This window comes from Chiloscyllium plagiosum, chromosome 31, assembly GCF_004010195.1.
Source record: "Chiloscyllium plagiosum isolate BGI_BamShark_2017 chromosome 31, ASM401019v2, whole genome shotgun sequence".
Classification (NCBI taxonomy): Eukaryota; Metazoa; Chordata; class Chondrichthyes; order Orectolobiformes; family Hemiscylliidae; genus Chiloscyllium; species Chiloscyllium plagiosum.
The window spans coordinates 1,022,028-1,045,513 of NC_057740.1; the positions used below are offsets into that span (position 1 = coordinate 1,022,028).

The 23,486-nt window shown below is 39.4% G+C and overlaps 1 protein-coding gene across 14 annotated transcripts in view; it reads right to left on the reverse strand.

Annotated features, from left to right (window-relative positions):
• Window positions 1–1,562: 1,562 nt before the first annotated feature.
• The window catches only part of eps15l1a (epidermal growth factor receptor pathway substrate 15-like 1a), a 390,058-nt gene continuing 368,134 nt past the window's right edge, over window positions 1,563–23,486 (reverse strand). For 10 of the 14 annotated variants that reach the window (XM_043720770.1, XM_043720773.1, XM_043720772.1 and 7 more), the window contains one exon: window positions 1,563–2,123. In XM_043720770.1, the coding sequence (XP_043576705.1) occupies window positions 1,977–2,123 (147 nt within the window). In that variant the 3' untranslated portion in view covers window positions 1,563–1,976. Of the gene's footprint in view, window positions 2,124–12,759; window positions 12,821–23,486 lie in introns of all 14 variants that reach the window. The other 4 variants (XM_043720776.1, XM_043720774.1, XM_043720777.1 and 1 more) reach the window with 2 other exon arrangements.

Sequence of the window (23,486 nt, forward strand, 5' to 3'; positions counted from 1 at the left end):
ATGCAATCATAATCCTGCCAAACTTTGGCATTGCCTGGTGTGAACACTTGAAAGATACACAAGTATGAAGACATGATGCTCACTTCAACAAATGAATTAAACGCTTCCAATGAGACGCTTAATAGTATAAATCCATATATATAAACTGTGACAATTCTCACAGCAAAACCTAGAGTCCACAGTGACTACACAGGAATGACCTATTACTTTCCCTTCAGATAGAAAGGGTGAAAATCACAGACAAGCTTTAAAAGTGGTCTCACTACTCCTGTTTGCCTTTGATGACTGTTGAAGGAACATAAAAACAGGAAGTAATTTAGCCCAATGAGCTTATTCCATCATTCAACTTGATTATGGCTGATCTTCTGCCTCAATGTTACTTGCCCTCCTTTCCCCATATTGCTTTATGTCATTAGTATTCTGAGGTAGACAGCTCTCTGGGGCAGAAATTCCAACAATACACCACCTGTATATTTCCACAGTTACCAAACTGTGATACACAAGCTAGAATCTAGTAGCAATCAAACAAACTGACATAATCATACACACATGCATTGTCACTCTGCAATGTGCACGCTTATTGGGCACTATTTAAAAATGATCAAACAAGGATTAACCAACAATTAAGCAACAGGTTTAAAGTATTTACATGGTGTAAATAATTAAGTTCACTGGAACTGACAACTTTTTTTCCCGTTATTTATAAACCTACTGCTACTTACTTCACACAACATAAAGGGAAATGTTATGGGGTGTTCCCAGTGCTGGGGAAATACAAATTGTTACCATTTGACAGCAAGAACAAGCAATCAAAAATTAAGCTGGAAGAAAAATCTTAGTATAAGGTTACATCATGCAGGACAAAGGGCAATTTTCTGCATTGTATTCAGAACACTTGTTAAAAGACAGACAGTACAAGACCCAAATTAGTTTCATTCCACTCATGCAGAAAGTTTAAAAGCAATGCCACACTTTCTCCCATTTAATTGTCTCTAACTTCAGTTCACTGCAAACTGTTCCACCTTCCATGCATTCAAGTTCCTCATGCCTCCTTGTAAAAGACTCAAAACCAAAATTTCAGGCATATGACATCAGCATGTGCAGTTTGTCAGGAAGAGTCTGTACAATCTTATCGGAGGCTACAGAACACATATTTCCACTGTGCTACAATCAAAAAGTACTGAAACGTCAGGAACGCGCTGCATTGTCCAGTTGTACAGGAATGTCTTCACACATTTATTATATTAAAGAAAAGCAATGTGCAATGAGTTAAAATCTGATAGATTTTTAAGTTACACAACATTCTATTGGACAAATATAACTGACATAATGTACAAGTCTTTACAGGTTAATAAGCTGTACTGAACAGGATGGTTCCTGTCCAGGGTTTTAGTTTACTGCAGTCTTGCAGTATCACTAAGGCATGTTTGATGGGGAGGTATGGGTGGGTTGTTATAAAACATAAAACAGAACACTGTACATTTAGAATTTGCAGAAACACCACAAGGCATTTTGCACCACAAAGAGGAGAACAAACTGGGCAGTTTATATATATTATGTAATTTTTCCTTTGAGAGAGAGGGTGCAGGGGTTTGGCTTTACTTCTCTCAATACCGCAGTTAAATTTGTTAGCATCGGTAACAAAGCTTTCAAGTCTTTCATGTGCATAAACACAAGAACTGAAATAGCTGATTGACTGAGAATATTACAGGTTCTCTCTCCTTTTTAATTACAAAGAGTATTCTTTAAATAATATCACTTCCTGCGCCCCCCCAACCGAGTCCATGCAAATGATCCCACTGGTCCACAAAGTGATTATTTAACTGTCCCCTGGAGAGGAAGGGGAGGTTGGAGCCAGTTACTGTCCAGTGCATTCAGAATACCCAGTGTCTGCTCATTTTCTCTTTCCTTTCCATTTCTTCCGCTTTTCACTTTGACAGTTCACATTCCTTTGATTAAGTGGACCAGGGCATTATTTACACATTAGACATTTCTGCTTTGCTGAGTGCTATTGCAAGCTCTAGGTCCTCTTGTTCCTGCCTTCGCAACCTTTCCAATCTCTCACGTTCTGCTCTTTCACTCTCCCTTTTTGCCCATTCCAGCTGCTGCTCTTCATTACCAAACTGGAAAGAGAAAAAAACACAGGGAAAGTATTAATACATCTTGATGGAGACATGCAGCCCTTAGACAGAGCAACCAAAACCATGTGTGAAAAGCTGAGAAATCAACTGAGACAGCAACATGACAGCTGATTCATGATCAGCAGAGCTTCCTCCATGAGCTGTACCTGACAAGAGCTCTTGGGGTCCAGTTTGGAAACCATGACCAACTACAAATTAGATAAAAAGACCGATGAACAATTAATTTTTAAAAATTATGCTGCATGTTGCGAGCATTTGACTGTTAGTACTGTACATAAAACTGCATTTAGCCCTTCAGGTATTACAGCCAGGCTGTACAATTTACCCTCGAACCTGGTATAGCCTGCCCAATTTATGAAGTCAGTCAGCTAACCAGAGTCTATACTACCAATTGATTAAGATCTGCAAGCCCTTTCTGACACTCAAGTTAATATAATTCCTGGATACTCGAAACCTTACTCCAACTTTGTAGGACGTTGCTGTGTGCAAATTGTTTACTGTGTTTTCTTTAATACAATCGTGGCTGTACTTCAAAGAATTTCATAGATTGTGGAGAAGCCTAGGATAAAATCAGAAAGTGTTGGAGAAACTCAGCAGATCAGGCAGCATCTGTGAAAACAGAAACAGAGCTAATGTCTCAGGTCTGATAGGATTCCTCTTTGAAGATGATGCAAATAAAACATGAAACAGTAACTCTTTCTCACTCTCTACAGATGCTGTCAGTCCTTATTGAGTTTTTCTAGCCTCCACAGGACTTTGCTTTTATTTAAACATTTTGGGATGGCCAGATCAAGAAACACTTTACAGCACTTTTTAATACCTCTTACCATTCAGCGAAGGTAAACCAATACACTTCATAGATTTCTTATAAATAGTAATCCACTCTAATTCTGCCCTACAAGTTGAATCCACACTTCTCCTTTCTTATACCCCATTTGCTCATATTACTCCAATTATGGTTTTTGATCCAATGTGTGCAGACCATGGAAAGTGATGGAATCACTTATTTGAGGCTGGTTACAGATTTTAAATTTGCATTCTGCATTTTTTTAAGATTTCCTCCAGTGTGGAAACAGGCCTTCAGCCCAACCAGTCAACACTGACCTTCCAAAGAGTAACTCATCCAGACCCATTTCCCCCTGAATGATGCACCTAACACTATGGGAAATTAAGCACGGCCAATTCACCTAACCTGCACATCTTTGGATTGTGGGAGGAAACCCATGCAGACACGGGGAGAATGTGCAAACTCCACACAGACAGTCACCTGAGGCTGGAATTGAACCTGGGACCCTGGTGCTGTGAGGCAGCAGTGCTAACCATTGAGCCACCTTGCCACCCACTCTGCAATCATATCCTCATTTGATTTTCCTTTCTCCAGTTCAGTTATTTGCATCACTCTACACAATAGAGTCTGAGTGCGAGAATCCTACTATGTTTCACTGAACAAATGAAATGTGGTTGAACATGGGTGCCTAAAATCACACGTACAAATTAAGTGTGGTAACAAGTACAATGGAGTTAAAGTTACTCTGTAATTCTCATATTCTTGAGTCACCCATGATTGTGAAAAGTTGTTATAAAGTAGCTTCATGGTTACAGGAGGCTGTCATGTGACTAGAGTCATAGAGATGTACAGCATGGAAACAGATCCTTCGGTCCAACCCGTCCATGCCGACCACTCCCCGACCCCAGAGAAAAGACTTTGCCTATTTATCCGATCCATGCCCCTCATAATTTTGTAAACCTCTATAAGGTCCTTAACCTTAAGCTCAGACGCTCCAGGGAAAACAGCCCCAGCCTGTTCAGCCTCTCCCTATAGTTCAAATCCTCCAACCGTGGCAACATCCTTGTAAATCTTTTCTGAACCCTTTCAAGTTTCACAACATCTTTCCAATAGGAAGGAGACCAGAATTGCACGCAATATTCCAACAGTAGCAGAGGCCCAAGAACAGAGCCCTGCGGGACTCCACTCAACACTGACCTCCAGGCAGATTACTTTCCATCTACAACTCTGCCTTCTGTCAGTCAACCAATTCTGAATCCAGACAGCCAAAGCTCCCTGTATTTCATACCTCCTGACTTTATGAATGAGCCTACCATGAGGAACCTTATCAAATGCCTTGCTGAAGTCCATGTACACCATATCCACTACTCAATCTTTGTCAACCTGTCTCGTCACCTCCTCATGGAAATCAATAAGATTTGTGAGGCATGACCTGCCCCTCACAAAGCCATGCTGATTGCCTTTAATCACGCTATGCTTTTCCATATAGCCATAAATCCTATCTCTCAGAATTCTTTCCAAAACCTTGCTGACCACAGACGTAAGACTGACTGGTCTGTAATTGCCAGAGATTTCCCTATTTCCCTTCTTGAAATGAGGAACAACATCCACCTCCCTCCAATCTTCCAGTACGACTCCCATGGAGAGTGATGCCCTATAATAGTTATCATGAGGTCAAATTCTAACATTTCCAGTATTGGTTGGGTCAAAAGAGAAGATACATAGGAAGTTTTCATTTAAATAGGACCCATTTAATAACATCCAGGTTTCATGCATTCTGATCTGAGCCTTAGATTTTAAGATGCCATGACAATTATATTAAGTCCCAACCTCCACACGATTCTCACCATTCAATCCTACTGGATGTTATCAACGTCCTCTGCATTAGTCACTTGGCAAAATAGCTTGATGCCAAACGGACTGTGTTAACAGAATTCAAATAAAAGTAATTGCTTCCACATATCAGATAGCAACAATGGATGTTGAACTAATATCTTGAGAACCAGTCAGAGAGATTTTCCTGATGTCCTGCTCAACAGCTATCCTTCTCCTAATGTTAGTAAAACAGCCACTGTCTTAGCAATCAGTTGTGGAACATTGCTGCGCACAAATTGGATGCCACATTTCCCTCCATCATAACAAAGACTGTATTAAAAGCAAATAAGCTGCAAACTGCTTTGGTGTAGCTCAAAATAATGCCAAACACTATGCAATTCTTTCCTTTCCTTGTCAAGGCTGGGCTACAACGTCATATTTTCTTTTACTGTTTGAGACAGTGTTTAGAATCAAAAGTGCAAGGGAAGGAAGCATGATTGACTGGGGTTCTGTACAATATTAGAGGGTTTTAGTTCATTGCAAGTTCATTAAATGGAAGCAAATGTGAGGACTTCTGGGCCACTACAATTCTGTACGAGTTACCCAAAGTTTGCATCAGATATTCATTCATTTCAAATAACAGTAGCAAAATTTAATTCAGTGTTTGGCTTTGCAAATTAACTATGCTTCGTAATAAAGATTGCTGCCTATCGTGGTATTAGAGGGGACAAATTACTCAGAGTACATTTAAGCTGTAGGTGTGCATTTGCCCATTCAACAATCTGATTCAGACAAATGTGGCATTACCATAAAGCAGGAAACCAAGTGAGTTGCTGTTTCTTGTGTGGTAACATGAGAAAACCATATTGGTCATGTGGTCTTTCTTCTGTGTATGCTGCACAGTGGGCTTGATTCAGAATTATTTTCCTTTCTTTCAAAAATTTCATTAAGAATTTAAATGCATGTACGTTAGGAAGCCAAAAATGTGGGGGCCAAATTGAAAGGACACTGGTAAATTAAAAGAATGAAGAAAACCACCTCTCAGGGAATTAATCAGTACTGTCAATTTCCAAAAATAAAAATTATGCAAATACTATACGAGAAGTGATGCAGTAGGTGCTGTGACTTAGAATTGTCCGAACTGGAAGCTCTGTAGCAACAAAGTAGTTTCTCCCAGCTTAGACTGACTTGTCAGCACAATAGAAGAGCACATAAATCTCCAGTTGTAAGTTTCCTTAGCAGTTGCTGTTTTGACAAAAGTGAGTTCAGCTAAAGTTTTCTGTCTCAATATGCATACCTCTAACATCGCCTTATCTACAGGGAATATTCAGGCAGAGGAGGGGTGTCCTTTATTCCCCACAACTGCCCGATGAGACCATAATACCAGACCCTGCCACCCTGGTTAATGTGGTCTCAGTTATCTACAGGAATGGCCAGCAATATAGGAAGGTTGATGACCTCCTTCGCACTGCTAGATTAAATGCCTCTCTCTACAACATCCCACTCACCCCATTTTTGCTACTGCACCTACCTTCCACCAAAGCTCACACTCTAGCTCTCTCATTATTGCCTGCCAAGTATTTCCTCACTCCTCTCACCCACCTAAACACCACACCCACTCTCACACACACACACACACACACACACACACGAATCTGCATGGCCCTTGTACTGCCTGAATACTCTCACTCGGGACACCTCACTACCTTCCTCCCCACCTACCACAGCACTAACAGCTGTGCCATCAACGTGCACCTCACTGAATCACTACTTTTCTCTTAGTAGAGGAGAAAACAGCCCACAACGAGCAAAAAGAGCAAATATGATGGTAGGATGCTCTACTAAGAGAACATGTTGATTCTACTTACCCAGAGGATCCAAATGACGATGTCCAAACCCCTGGACTTCTCTTCACTTACTGTACCGGGGCCCCTAGAACAAGTGTCTCCCTGAACTTCAGTGAAAATCGCTCCCCTTAGACTTTCAGACCACATCGTTTGCTTGCAATACATGTCGTGTGTTTGCATAAGCTGCTGGCTTTTGGTGCAAGCATGAGATTGAGGCAGCAATGTGCTGTACAGAAAGAAGTCCCCTTTGACTGATGACCGCTGAACAACATGTCATGCCACCTGACTTGGTGAGGAAAGACAACAGTACTGTGAACCTTTAAACTGTGGCTCAAGGAGACAAATCACAAAAGGGGAAGGCAAAGATGCTGAGAGAATCTAGTTAGGTGCTACAAGAGCGAGCAAGCAAGCAGCCCTAAGCAAGCACTGCACCCCTGGTGCAGTGTGTGAGCTGCGTACCCATCCTTGTGCACAAAGTGGCCTTGCAAAGTACTGCAGAGAAACCGAACCCTTAGAAAGATTGCACATCTACAGTTTTCTCAACAATTTCTACTTGCATTCATGTATAAACTGGGTAAATCTGAAGCAATGAACCTGGTTATATAAACACACAGGAAATCAGATGATAAGGAACAAAATGAGGCTGACCAGAGTTTGTGCAAAACAGGAGTTAAGTCCCAAGTCTCATTGCTGGCTGAACAAAATGTTTAATTTTCCACCTGCCTTTTACAAAACATTGTTGCTATTGGAAGTTTGCCAATTGAAGAGGGTAGATAGTGGTCACTCCAATAAGTTATGCAAGGGCAGAACAAGGTTAAACATCAAGAGATTGTTCTTTTCCCAAAGAATGGAGAACACGAGCAGGGGATACGAGATTGCTGGTTTGTACAATGGAGAATGATTCTCTACAACAGATGGTTCTCCTGTAAAGTTAATCAGAACCAGGGTACTGACCTGGACTAATTTCATACGCCAAGGGATCTAGAGAGAAATGTTCAGATTTCCACGTCCACAGGCCCTTCCAATTTGTGCAAGACTTATTTGCTGTTTTGGCTGGGGTGGGAAATGTAGGTATTGTGATTCTCAAGACATTGCAGAGGTAAAAAGAAAACAAAGCTGAATGGAGTAGTGTTTCTATTCCTGCCCTTGCTTCCAGAAACTTTGAGAGGTTAATAAACCCAGAAAGCTGAGATAATCAGAACACCTCAGTTTTTACCTAGGCATGAGTGAAACACTAGCTTCCAGCTGCATTCTAACCAGGTTGTGAATGTTTACAGAGTAATCAAACTGGTCAAGCCTTTTCTACTTTATTTCCACCAAAGATGCTTATTTGGTAGTTACAGATCTAATCATCGGCTAGTGCCAGAGGAGAATCACATTGAAGCCCGTCTTTTCTTATCCATCTCTTATCCATTCAATTTAGTGTCATCAGCAAACTTGGATATGTTACACTCTGTCTCCTCTTCCAAATCATTTATATCATGAACAGTTGCAGGACACCGGGCACTAATGCTTTAGGCCATCAACTGTATGCCATGGTTGCTGGCATCCAACAGTCTCTCCATGCCATCACAGCACATCCCTGATTCACTTACAGGGCACTGGTGACTATCATTAGGATACTGCTGTGTGCGAGGACAGGCATCCAGCTCAGACTGCACCAGGGCATCTCAAGGCTGCTTACTTGCTCTTGCAGAGCCTACCTACCACATGAATGTCCTTGCTCACGCTGTCCCTATTCAGGGATTAGAGTAAATAGGCAGGAGGCTGGAAGAACACAGCAAGCCAGGCAGCATCGGAGGTGGAGAAGTCAACATTTGTGGGCGGCATGGTGGCACAGTGGTTAGCACCGCTGCCTCACAGCACCAGAGACCCGGGTTAAATTCCTGCCTCAGGCGACTGACTGTGTGGAGTTTGCACATTCTCCCCGTGTCTGCGTGGGTTTCCTCCAGGTGCTCCAGTTTCCTCCCACAATCCAAAAATGTGCAGGTTAGGTGAATTGGCCATGCTGAATTGCCCGTACTGTTAGGTGAAGGGGTAAATGTAGGGGAATGGGTCTGGGTGGGTTGCGCTTCGGCGGGTCGGTGTGGACTTGTTGGGCCGAAGGGCCTGTTTCCACACTATAAATAATCTAATCTAATCTAATATTTTGGGTGTGTCTCTTCCACGTTTCGAATGTGACTCTATTCAGGGATTAAGCTAAGGACCTTTCTCAGCACCACACTGGATGTTGCATCTATACAACAACCAGGAGAGGAATCAACCACTGTTTGAAATCACTGGTTAGTTATCTCATTATTGATTTCAATCATCTGGAAAACAAAGTATCTCTTGAAGCATGATATCTGCAATAATCACAACAGCAAACTGCAATCAGAAATAGGATTGTTTTGGAGGTAGTACTGAGTCCTGACTTCAAATTTGACTAATGGCAGCAGGATTATTTCGAACAGTATTTTCAACCTTTACCTGTGAACTGGAACTTAAATGAGGAAGTACTTCCTACATAATAAAGATCAGACGAGCCGACTTAACATCTGCATAATATACCTCCTCACCCTTCGTTCGATGAAGAGTGCAAGAGGGTATGCCATGAGCAGCACCAGGCAAACTTAAGAATGCAGTGTCAACCCAGATGAAGTTATAACACAAGGATACCTGAATACTAAACATCAAAAGCAGCATGCAATACACAAAGAAGGAGATCCAAGCTCTGCAATCCTGCTACATCCAGCTGTGAATAGTCACCTTACCATTAGAAATGTTTAGGAATTAAGCACACTTGCACTCTTAAATCAAGTTCTTCAATTGCAGAGCCAGATAAAGGTTTAAATTGGCCATGTTTGCAGCCTCAGAAGAACATCTCCCTTTTGAAATTAAAGGTCACCTACATAACAACAGTTTTTCCTTATGATCTTGAATTACTATCCCATCCTATCACACAGGCAAGCATGGTAGTTCAGTTACTCAATTATGATGCTAGAGTGAATCAAATTTGAAGAATGCAGATTTAGTAAATATTGCAGTGTCATAGAGCCACCACCATAAAAGATCAATGTTTTATGATTTGTTTAACGAAGAATGTTAGAACTCCTCTAGGAATTTTAATGTCAGTTTCAGGGTCACATTGGGAGTGCTGACGAAAATCAAAGCTAAGAAATTTATTATGAATTTTTAAGTCCTAAACCATATTTCAGACTGTTCTATTTAATTAAATAGTCAATGCAGCATATGGAAAATGACTGATTTCACAATTTAACAAGCAATGCTACGTACACTATAATAATAGTACAGATCTGCAATAAATAGCCAATTTTCAATTGCATAGTCTCTTGCACAACCTCTGGATGTCTCAATGAAATGTAGTCACTGTTACTTTATGGTCAAATACAACACTCAATTTGCACACAGCACACCATACTGTTTTTTTTCCAATAACAGTGCATGTTCTTGGGATTCGAATGTTGTAGGCCATCACTATCTATACTTGAGAAAGTGGTGATGAGTTAACTTCCGTTAGTGGTGTCAGTTAAAGGCTAATAGGCTGGAACACAGAAACTTCCCACGTTCTTCTTTAGTCTTTTAATACAAAACCAAATATGCAGAATGTGCTTAATGTGCCAAATGTGCAGAATGTGCTTAATTTTCATGTGAAAAGTATGAAACGCGCACTGGAGTCTTGGATGAGACTGTGTGCTTGAGTGCTAATTTTCCGACTTAAATACTAACCAAACTGAGTTGGCATGCAAGGTGCGATAGTTGTGTTGAATAAAGCTGAATAGTACTGTTGGTTTCAGTTCGACTAGGAAGCTAGGCGCATTAGGCCATTCAGTCCTCAAGCCTGCTGTACCATTTGACTAGATCATAGTTGATCAACCACCTCAATGCCAGGAGTCAGAGGAAAAAATCATAGTTTGCATTTGGAACAATTTCTTAATGACATTGATCAAACCAGTGATCAGGCTACTTTAGATCTGGTACTGATGTAGATTTAATAAATGATCTCAGAGTACAAGATCCCCTAGAAAAGAGTGATGCTAACTTAGCAAAATGTAGTTTGAAAGTAAGAATCTTGGGTCAGAAATAATTGGCTAAACCTAAATAATGGAAATTACATAAGAATGAGGGCTGAGTTGGCTGGGATGGACTGGAAGAGGAGTTTAGTAAAAAAGGTGGCAAATGAAACAATGGCTGACATTTAAGATAAACAGTTAATAACCAACAACAAAGATATATTCCAGAGGAAGTTGGATTCTAGGAAGGGATTAATTTACCATGGTTAACTAAGTTAGCTCAGGAGAGCAGCAAATTGAAAGACAAAAATATAAAATGTGTCAAAGATGAATAGTAAACCAGAGGATTTGGCAAGTTTTAAAAACTAAAAGATGACCAAAAAATGATAAAGAGGGAGAAAATAAGCATTGAGGGTAAATGTACAAGTAATATTAAAGTGGACAGCAAGACCTTCTTTTAGGCCAAAGTGAACATAGGCCCCTTAGACAGTGAAGCTAGAGAAATATAAAAGGGGCAATGGCAGAGGAGTTGAGGAAATAATTTGCATGAGTCTTCATAGTAAAAAACACTAGGAGCATTCCAAAAGTACTAAATAAGCAAGGGACAAAGGCAGTCAGAAAATAAGTACAGTAACTATCTCTAGAGAAAAAATGAAGGAACAATGGCCGACAAGTCACCCACCCCTGACGGGTTGCATTCTAAGAGCTCAAAAGAAGACAGTGAATGTACTGGTAGTAATCGCCCATGAATCCTCATATTTTGGAATAATCCTGGTGGATTGGAAAACTGCCAATGGAATATCCTTATTAAAAAGGGAAGGGGTCAAAAAATAAAGTCAATTATAAAGAATGCAACAGCACAACATTTAGAAATATGCTGTATAATCAAGCAGAGTCAGCATAGCTTCACAAAAGAGAAATAGCGCCTGACAAATTTATTCAGATTCTTTGAAGAGACAACAAGAAGGATAAATAAAGGTAACAAGCAGGATAGCTTAAAAAAACAATATATTTAGATTCCAATAAGGTGCTTGAAAAGGTACCACAATGAAGGCTATTTAGCCTACTAATAAAATATGAGCCCATGGTGTTGGAGGTGTTTTATTAGCATGGATAGAGGATTGGCTAATATGAGAGAAAATTGGCATTAGGGAGCATTTGCATGGTGGCAATCTATAACTAGGAGTGCCATAAGGATCACAATTATCTACTATATTAATCACTTGGATGAGGAAAGCTAAAAAACTATCACCAAGTTTATGGATGACACAAAATTAGGAAGGAAGGCAGTTAGTGAGGATGACAGAGACCACAGAGGATTATAGACAGGTCAAAAGCAAGTAAAAACTTGGCAGACAAAATATAATTTGTAAAATATGTGGTTGTACACTATGGAAGGAAGAATAACAGAGCAGAATGTTAGTTAAATTTTTAAAATGGCAAAAATGTACCTGGGAGCATCATGTGCAATTCTGGTCCCCTTACCTGAAGGAGGGTGTTCTGGCTATGGCGGGATGCAACAAGGACTTACCAGATTGATTCCTGGGATGGCAGGATTAATGTGTGAAGGGAGACTGAATCGGCTAGGACTATATTCACTGGAGTTTAGAAGAATGAGGTGGGGTGGTTTGGGGGAATCTCTCAGAAACCCATAAAATCCTAAAAGGACAAGACAGGATAAATGCAGGAAGATGTTTTCAATCACTGGGGAGCCCAGAACTAGGGATCACAGTCTGAGGACATGGGAAAGGCCATTCAGGCAGACAGATTTCTTCACCCAGAGAGTGGACAGCCTGTAAAATTCTCTGCCACACAAAACACTTGAGGCCAAACAATGAATATTTTCAAGGTGTTAGAATATTTCTTAGGGCTAAAGGGATCAAAGGGTATAAGGAGAAAGTGGGAACAGGATTTTGAGTGGGACAATCAGATATGATCATACTGAATGGACGAGCATGCTCAAAGGGCCAAATGGCCTACTCCTGCTTCTATTTCCGATGTTTAGTGAATTGGTGGAATTCATTACTGCAGAAGGCTGTTGGGTTTGGTTTGTCCATAATATTCAAGGTTAACACAGGCAAACTTTCAATTAGTAAGGGAATCAACAGTTATCAGGAAAAGGCAGGAATGTGAAGTCGAGGATTTTAAGATCTTACTGAATTGGTGTAGCAGACTCAATCGACCGAATTGCCTATTTCTGTTCCAAAGTCTTTTAGTCTGTTACAGTGCAATAAAAAGAAAAAAAAAAATTATGAAATATTTGCAGAATTCAAGTTGAAATTCCCTGTTGGCTCATTCAGCTATGATAAACAACATCCCTATACCACCCCCATGTTCCGAGTTCGATGTCAAGTTTGTGCAGAATGAAAGGCCACTGGGATAAGGCATTTATGGATTAGTGGTCCAAGCAGCCACAGTCAGACAGGACAGGGAGCCAACTGTAGAGAGAATGAAGTCTTCAACGTCACAGGAAACTTTATCAGAATTTGTAAGACTGCTATAGTGGCAGGGAAACTTAATAAATACCTATAAAGGAAATGCACCTGGTAGTGCAGCAGTTATATTTTTTGATGGCTTTTTCAGACAACAGGGGTTTAACATCCCACAATAACAATTTGAGAAACCAAATTCAATATAAAAGAAACCTAGAAATAAAATTGACAAATATAAAAGTGACCATGAAACTGGCAAAATTGTTGTAAAGGATGACTGACTTCACTAATGTTTTTTAGGAACAAACCAGCCATCCTTACTAAGATGACCTCTCAGCTGCTACTTCAGAAGAACTCGGGGGAGGCAACAATACTCCACATTCCAAAAATGAAATAAAAATGTATGGTATTACACAAGGCATTGAACGCAAACTATTTACAGATCAAAAGCAAATTATTTCAAACTTGACGGAGATTGGATCTACAGTTATATCAAAACTGGCATGGGTACTGATGTTAACGAAGGGAACAGAACTGCCTGTGAACGAATGTGACACAATTCAGGTCTCTGGTGATGGTGTATTCCATTTTCTATATATAGAGATGATGTGCAATTCTGACAGATACTGGTTGGAGGTATGATTATGATACACACCGCTGTTTATCAACACTGTGAAGATGAACTAGCTTTTACAGAAGTATTTGCTGTGAGAGGATATGAAACTGTAGGGTTGTAGATTGCTCACCTGGAAGACTATAAACAAAATCACTAAGCAGGGCCGTTAGGGTCAAAGCACCCCGTGAGAATTACCCAATCTTGATCACGTACTTTTGTTTAATTAGTGGAAGACCAGGGTTGGAAACAGTTAAGACTGAGATGATTCAATAGTTCACAGACATGATCAATTCACATTCAAACAAACAGCTGTTCTTTACAAGATTCATTCCCTTTAAGGTGGCAGGGCTGGCCTGTTCATCACTCATATCTCAGTCTGGAGGGCATGGACTGAAGTATCACTTCAGAAACTTAAGTACATACTCTAAAACTAGATTCTTCTGGTGAAATATTAAATCAAGAACCACTTTGTTTTCTCAGTTGATGCAAAATGTCCCAACCCAAAGCTTCAAGTAGGGAAAATCTCCATGTCATAGACTGAGTCTCAATTAACATTAATATAGAACATTTTACTAGGTTTTTAGCTTCATTACTGTTTTAGGGTTCAAACAGTGACTACAAGTCAAAAATACTTAATTGGCTGGAAAACCCTTTGGGATAACCTAAGGTTGTGCAAGACCTTTTGAAATTTTCTGGCTAGCACCTTTACTAGAAAACTGGTTACAATGGAAAATACATTCGAATATATTCCATGTTTCCAACTACTGTTGGGAGCTTAAACGGTAAAGTGGTTAATAAATAAGTCAATCTGCAGTTACAAATATAAGTAACAATCCAAGAATAAAGATGGACTAATTGCTAACCACTTCAATGTATAGTATAAAAAAATTCTCATATTAAAGATAGCTTGTAACATACTACATAGGTGGCTGCAGTTTTATGCAGAGTGAATAAAGATTGAATTAGTCAAATATCATCGTATTGTGTGCATTCTGGCACTAGTTCTCACATCAGAATACATTTTAACACTCTCATCTGCAATAATGTGGGCAGCATGGTGGCACAGTGGTTAGCACTGCTGCCTCACAGCGCCAGAGACCCGGGTTCAATTCCTGCCTCAGGCGACTGACTGTGTGGAGTTTGCACATTCTCCCCGTGTCTGCGTGGGTTTTCTCCAGGTGCTCTGGTTTCCTCCCACAGTCCAAAGATGTGCAGGTCAGGTGAATTGGCCATGCTAAATTGCCCGTAGTGTTAGGTAAGGGGTAAATGTAGGGGTATGGGTGGGTTGGGCCGAAGGGCCTGTTTCCACACTGTAAGTAATCTAAACGTAAGCAGTTTGGGGCTCCATATCTGAGGAAGGATGTGCCAGCATTGGAGGGGGTAGAGAAGTTTACAACAATGACCCCAGGAATGAAGAGCTTGTTAAGAACACTGGGTGTCTACTTGATAGAGTTTAAAAGGGTCAGGAGGAAACTCAGAAAATTATAGAATACCAAGAGGTCTTTGAGAAGATGTTTCCACTAGTGGGAGAGACAAGAACCTAAGGGTACAGCCTTAGAGTGAAGGGACGACCCTTTAGAACTGAGATGAGGAGGAATTTCTTCAGCCAGAAGGTGATTCATCTGTGGAACTCATTGCTACAGAAGATTGAGGAGAAGTCATCGAGTGTCTTTAAGACAGAGATAAATAGGACCTTGGTTAGTAAGGAGATCGAGGAAGGGCTATGGGGAGAAGGCAAGAGAATAAAGTTGAAAATCATATCAGCCATGATCAGTAGGCTGAATGGCCTAATTCAGCTCCTATATCTTATGGTCTCATTGTCCATAAAAGAATGGGGGTGTATCAGAGATATTTTGTTTATAATAAATATCAGTGGAAAAAAATCCCAGCCGTCTTCAACCATTTCAAAATTGCTGTCAATATGCAAACTCTAAGAGGGAGGTCATGTACTACATAAATTCTTAAAAATGCAAACAGAATTTTGTTTTTTTTTTAAAGAGTCAGATGTGATGGGTGGGAACAGCTTGGCTGGGAACAGCAAGTCAATTCTACGTAGCTCAAAACTGGAGAGACTGTTTAAAGATTTTACTTTGAATAGCTTAAGGCGAGGTCTTCATTGCTTACCGTTCCTCCTCAGCAAAGAAACTGGACTGCACTGCCTGGAAATAAGTGTTTATATATTATACCAGTTACTTCAAAACCGTACACATCCTATTTGTAATAGGAAAGCTAACAGAAGTCTACTGTAGGCAGTGAAACTCAGACTGTGTGCATCAGTGTCTAATCTACTGTTAATTAAAGAGAACTTGCAGTGTTTGTGAAATGTCACTCTTATAGTGTTCAAAATATTATTTTGAAATATTACTTTGATGAGTGTTACTCCTCCAGCAATAAAGTACACGAAGCCCCATCATGTGGTTTAGTTTAGCATATGGCCACCATCGTAACCTTACGGAGCAGCGTTGTGTGTTACCACAGTGAGCTGTGGTCATGTGGCCTAATCAGACGTTACCAAACAATTGCGACTTCCAAATGAGATAACAATGACTGGAGCCACCAGCTACAAAGGCACAAGCTCAAAAAATTCAAATAAAAGCAATGACATGGGTATAGCATTGCAAATGCTGTTCCTTTACATGATGAAAGTTCACAATCCTTTCACATATAGATACTTCTGAAATCATGATACTCCAGTGTGTCCTTGATTCTAGCCAACTGTACAGATAAAGTCTCTGGGACATGGTATAGATAAAGTCTTTGTGGCACGGGCATTGAACTTTGCAGTATTGTCACTTTCTGACACACATAAAGCACTCTAGTTGCATTGTTCACAGTGCTCAATGTGCTAACCATGTATTAATCCTTTTCAGTTGGTAGGGGAGGTTACAGGTTACTGTCTCCAAAAAAAAAACTTGACCATTGATTTGACTTTTTTGATAAGGTGAAACAATAATTCGAAAAAGTATTGAATTCTCTAAGTTTGAATATGAACCTTTTAACACTGTCATTGATGTGATAAAATTCTGTCACAAATATGAACAAAAAGGATAACATTTGAGAATGAAATTAGCTTGTCAGTGGGGTCTAAAACTTTGCAGAAACCCTTACATCCTTGTTGTAAAGCTTTCAAAAACGTTATACTTCCTAGTAGTGACTGGGTATTACCGAATCAGTTACGAACAAATGCAGGTGCGAATGAAAGAACTGGCACTAATTATCCAAGGCTTACTCAATGATTCATCACATGCAACAGAACGTTTTTCCCTTTGTTCTTGATAGTCGATGTGGGCACCACTGGCATGGCCAGCAGTTGTTGTCCATCCGAAGTTCCCTTGAACTCAATGGTTTGTTAGGTCATTACTGAGGACAGTTAAGAGTCAGTCACAATACTCCAGGAATGGAGTCACATGTTGGCCAGACAAGGTAAGTGCAGTATCAGTGAACCGGATGAGTTTTCATAACAATTGATGGCAGTTTCATGATCACCACTGAGACAAGCTTTGAATTCCAGGTTTATTAGCTGATCTTAGTGTGGAATTTGAATCCTCGTCCACAGGCTGGGCTTCCGGATTATTAGTCCGCAATAAGCTCGTGAAGACTCCTGTCTGTTAAGAGTCATTGACTGTTGGCTGCTGTGACAGGTAGTGACAGGTAATCAGCTGATTCAGGGAGATCTTTCTAAGGAGAGTTAAAGGGAAGGGAGGTGAGTTAAAAGTCAGGATTTCAGCACAACTAATATTGAAATACTTGTGCATCCATTGTCCTTAGTTACCTTAGCTCCAAGTTCTGAAATTCTTTCCTAAACCTCTGCACCTCTGTTCACTTCAAGCCACCACTTCGAAACTACCTCTTTTACCAAAGTTTGAACCATGTTTCAGATGTTTAATTAAATAATATTTGTTGTTTATTAATTTCTGTAATAACGTATGCCAGTGATGCTATGATTCAATCTGCAGTATCAAATTCAGCAGAGAGGGAATGTTTAGCATTCTGAGTGAGGAACAGACAACATTTCCATTTTATAAGGGCTGGATATTGCTGTGGGCTTACAGTAAGACCATCAAGTTCTGCACCCAGGCAAATCAAGATTCTATGCTCATTGCACTGTCTCTCATGCAGCTCCCTAAGGGGATATTAAGCATAGTCTCGACTCATCCCACAGCTGAAAATGAATTGCTTTTTGCAATAACCTGTGGTAGAAGAATTGGGGTCCTGAGAGCACAATACCCCAGGTTTTGCCTAGCAGAGAGACACAAGGCAAGCAAAGATCAGGAGAAATGACAAAATACTTCAGCGAAGCATGGTAGCGCACAAGAACCCAATGCAGGTGTTGAGGTGAGAAGGTGAAGGAGAATGGTCTCATTTGAATTTGAAAGGGTTAAAAGAAAACCATTCTCTCTGTTCAATTTGCTGATAGGGGTTGAATCTTCTTTACTTGGAATAGGCTAATATAGTTGACGTAATTCCTCTTGATTTGTACCATGGCCGAGTGTGACAGTCTTGTTAACTTTGTGCACTTTTCTACCTAACATATTTGCTTGAAGAACTTCAAGATTCATGAAATTCAGACTTTTATCTTTGTCAAGAGCACTCAAGTATGTTGACATACAGAAAACGTAGTATTGTTTAGATAATCTGTACGACACCCAAGTGAGCATTAAGCAGTGAACCTGGTTATGATCAGCAGAAGTGCATTATGCTTTAAAATTACAGCAGCTGATAGATTTCATATTAAAACCCAAAATTCAGAAATTCAATCCTCCCCTTAAGTTTAATTTAACAAAATGTTCTCTTCACACTAACACTTCCACTGAATGATGCAATGAACTTGAACAGAGACTCAATCTATGACCTCACCAGAGCAATAATTCCCTTGGATCACGGGGTGCAACAGATATTTGGCTCCAAGATCCAAAATTCTAAACATTTTGTTAATTAGTAACCCATTACTTGTCAAGATTTGAGATGGCTTAGCAGTTTTAGTCAGTTTTTGTCCAATTCCTAAATTTTTTGTGCCTTCATAGTCATGAAACGAGACTAAGACCTCAGTTTTTCAGATGTAATTGGGTGAAGTATACTACCTTGTGACAATTTCACAAATGTATCCAAATACTGCAATGCTTGCTCCCAAATATCCCTGTTGCCCATTACATGTTTCTGGGCCAGGTAAAACCCACATCATGGGATACACATAGGAAAAGGGGTCAACCATTCATCACCTCAATCCTGCTTAGAATCCAGTCAGTTAGAATTTAACCCTTCTGAATCTTCACACTATCTACTAACAATACTACATACCGTCATCCTCAAAATCCTCAACACCAAATAAAAATTTGGTTTAGAGGTGATTTGAGGCAAACCTTTTTCACCCTGAAGATGTTGTGAATCTGTAAGTCTTTGCTTAGGAGGGTGAAACCTTGCAACCTTATAAAAAGTACATGGGTGAGTATTTGAAGTGTCACAACATTCAAAGCTATGAGCTAAGTGCTGGAAAGTGAGATTAGTGTAGATGGGTTTGTGCAGACACATTGGGCTGCAGGGCCCCTTCTGTGCTGTATGACTCTATGACTATCAGATCAGTATGGAATAAAACTCTCCAATATACCCCTGCTGTCCAATTTAAGACCCATAACAAAATAATTATATAATCTGTGTAAGACAGATTATATAATTTTAACTAAAAGATTTTTAAAAATCACTCTTTTTAATCTATTCTGGAATGTTTATGACAGTGTTTAATGCAGGTCTACTAGCAGATGCATTTTTGTTTCTTACTGATGTAGTGTTTTTAAAATATTGATTTGCAGGGAAAAATGTACATAAACTCATATTGTGATCTAGCCCTTAATGGTTCTACTACTTCATACATTTTTAATGCAGTTATATACTTAGAATCTTTCCTTTTACTTGGAAAAGTGCTGAGTTTTTTTAAATGCAAGGAAAGCAGATGCAAGTGCAATCCTTGTCTCCTACTCTAGGGAATATAAGCCATCAATATTGGAGAGCCTTGCAGGTCAGTTTACATAAAGTAGTGTCCAAACAGTGGGATGCATCCTAAGCTTAAATTCCAATCTGTACAATGCTATTTGGACTTGTAACATTTATTTTGGTTTAAATTTCTTGGGATGAATGTTCAGAAAGGACTTTGCCCAGCACTGTTGTTTCACAGAGTTAATCCTACTTCATTAACATGGGCAAGTCATAGCATACAAAATAACTAAATATAAAAGATAGTTTTACTTGTTGCAGAAAAAACTAAATATAAGATAGTCACTAATAAATTCAAATACAATCTAGGAGAAATACTTTAATGAAAATATAAAACTTGCTACTACAAGGAGTAGTTGAAATGAATGACATGAATGCATTTAAGAGAAAGGTCAACTGAGCAGATAAGAAAGGGTAAAAGGATATGTTGATGGTGTGTAAAGATGTTTTTGTGGAGCATAAATGCCCAGAGTGGAACATTTGGACTGGATGGCCTTTTTCTGTGTTCTGTATTGATGCATGTATTGAAAGGTTAAAGTACCTCCATCATTGTCATTTTGTACAAAGTCATGTAGCTGAAGGCAACAAAGTGCCCAGGTACCCTGACAAATACATTCATATCACCCTGAGGAAACAAACACAAGAGAGGTTGCGTTAGAGATCTGACTGCTGAATTAGAGCCATCCATTTAAAATTCTGAATGGTGTGAAGCCAGTTATTGTTTTCCTTCCCCGTGTTGCATTTTCCAGGATTTCAGTGAATGGCGAAACAAGCTAAAGGGCTAAATGGCCTCCTCCCTTACTTATGTTATATCTTAAACTTCTACGTTGTTAAGTTTCCATTTGTTTAGGTTTTCCCACTCTCTCTCTGACTAAATCTGTTAAAATACGTGATGAAATGAAAAAAAAAATGGAAAATTTTGAAAAAGAAAATACATCTGAAGGGTGGGTCCGACAGATCAGAACTCACTCATCCTCACAAACACACATTCCAAAATTGTTGGTTCCTTTCCAACAACTGCATCTCTTCAGGGACAAAAAAAATGCAAGAAACATTTTGAAAGAACATGCTCAAAAAGAAATGATATCAAATGCTTTTTCTCCCCAATGTATGATAACAGTCCAAATCAATATTTCTCTCTTCAACTATCCTAGAAACAGCAAACCATTTTAGCTGATTTAGATATCAAAGCTGACAAATATGGCACAATCCCACAAAATTAAATAGAAGAAACTCACAATATGAATCATTACATTTGGGGGATGTATTGGGGTGGATAATGTAATTTTTCAGGAAGGAGGGAGAGAGATATAGAGGAAAACAGGCAATTGCAGAACAACGAATAATATGACCAAATCAAAACTCTGGTACTTGGCGAGTCCATCTGTGAAATATTATTTGCAAGCAGTGCACAAACTCATAAAACAGAAGATTCAGCACATTATATAGCATAAGAAAAACACAGGTATTGGTCTCTCATATCTATCTAGTTTATCTAGTGAAAGCTGAACCATTTAAACTAAAAAGGACCCAGTTTAAATCCATTTTACTTTAGATCATAGAATCCCTACTGTGGAAACAGGCCATTTGGCCCAAACTTTCACACCCACCCTCTGAAGAGTAACCCACCCAGACCAATTCCTCTACTACTCTACTTTTCCCCTGACTAATGCACCTAACCTACACATTCCCGAACTATTCGGGCTAATTAGAATGGCCAATTCACCTAACTTGCACATCTTTGGACATGGGAAGAATGTGCAAACTCCACACAGGCTAGAATCAAACCCGGTTCCCTAGCACTGCAAGGCCATTTAGCCCTTGAGCTTCTTTCTCCATTCACTGAGCTACTGAGCCAACAATTGCTGACCAGCAGTCAAAATTAACTTAACTTGGGGTGGTCATGCAACATTTGATAGTTCCAATTTTGAAAAAGTAGCAAATAGGGTTCTCACTGCATAGAAAGTTAACACAACCACACTGCTATTGATACACGCTATGTATTTTTTTAGTGTTCTCCCGCTCTCAAATTCTCTTGTTACACTGGAAACATTAATAAGGTATTTAACAAAGGAAAGCACAGCACCTGAGAACACTCCTGTACTCAAACATAGCCCAGACACATAGATATTCTGACAAGGTTCACTGCGTAGTGATCAGGAGGAGGATCACTGGTTAATTGTTAGCACAGAAATCAACTGAAGCATTCACAATAACTGCCCTGGCTGAGAGTAACAAAACAAAGCCAAAACTGGAGCTGGACCTTTTGATTTACGTGCCTCAGTATTACAGACATGTTACAATGTAGGACATTGTGAAAGTGACTAGACAATTCATTTACTCTAACGCCTACCATAACTGGGCACTCTTCGCGAGGTACATAACTATTTTCACAACTGCATAGAGATTCACTAGAGACAGCTATAGTCTTTAGGAATGAACATCAAAGCAGCAATATTACAAAGTATCTCTTGTATGATTGTTATGATGACAATTATACATCAGGGCTAGAGCCTCAATCCAACAGATAGCACGAAGAATGAAAATGACTTGTAATAACTATACACGGATTTCCACAAATTTGTGAGACATCGACAACTTTTTTAAAAATTGAATCAAATAAAAAAGGAAGCAATTTATTTTGAATTTTCAACACTCCACAACCGTCACATTAGCAGAAGCTGCATATCAGTTGTAGTCAGTCATTTTCTCAGTTGAAAAGGCAGCACATGTACCAAGGCCACTTGTGGCCAGCAGAATGCAAGTTTGGGTCACTGATGGATCTTAGATTACTTAACTGCTGCTATAAATTTTCTCACTCACTGAAAGACATTCATTTTGCTGATTAAAAACAGGAATTGAGATCATTCCATGAGAGATTGGGCACACCTTTTTTTGGAAATTTGCACCAACATATGACTATTTTGCTAAATTATCTTCTTCCATTCCACCCTATAATTTTCTTGCTTCTCAGAAATCGCACCATAACCAGCAGCGTGATACAAACAATAACTGAATACTCAAAACCTACTGCAGACCAAAGCAACATCAGGTCAGAAAACAATGAGAGTAGTTGACTGGAAGATGTATTTTCTAGAACTAGGAAGGTCACACTTAAAAACATGAAAATGAATATTCTTCCAAATTTGCTCAATCTCCAGGTACAAATATAATATGCACCATAACACCGCAGAACCAAACATTGAAACTCAACCCAATGGCACTGTGCCAAAGGTCTTACAGTGAAGAGGTAGCATTGGAAATGGGCTCAAGCTTTCTCTAATGAGCATACTCATAATGCACTGTTTCATAATGCACTTGTCAGAGACTCAGTCCTTTTGGAAGGAAGAAATTCCATGGAAGCTGACAACATTTTTTTTGATCCGCTGAGAGTTGTAAAATTTGTGCAAAGCAAGACATAATTTATCTCAGTAGAGGAAATGAGACAAGATAAAAATATTAACACCTTTCTGGAGGCAAGTATAAATTCTGGCGATAAATATTCAGTTATGAATTTCAACAATTGAGAAAGATGGTATCTAAAAAGATATTTGATCTGCTTCTCCACCTATAGTGGGTTCAAAAAAACAAATTTTTAATCCTTTTTGTCAAAATCATGTTAAATTTAAGTGCAATTGTCATAAAAATTTCAAATGCTGTCAATATAGTTATTCAAAGCACAATTCAAAACTAAGATGGAAGAGTGTTTCTGAGCTATGAACAGACATCAAAAAGAAATGTAAACTTTCAATAAGCTGAGTCAGTGTTCTCTAATCAGACAAAACCCATTAGAATATCAAAGCAGAATACTGTCACTTTCTCATTTGCAGTAAAAACCTGTGGAGTT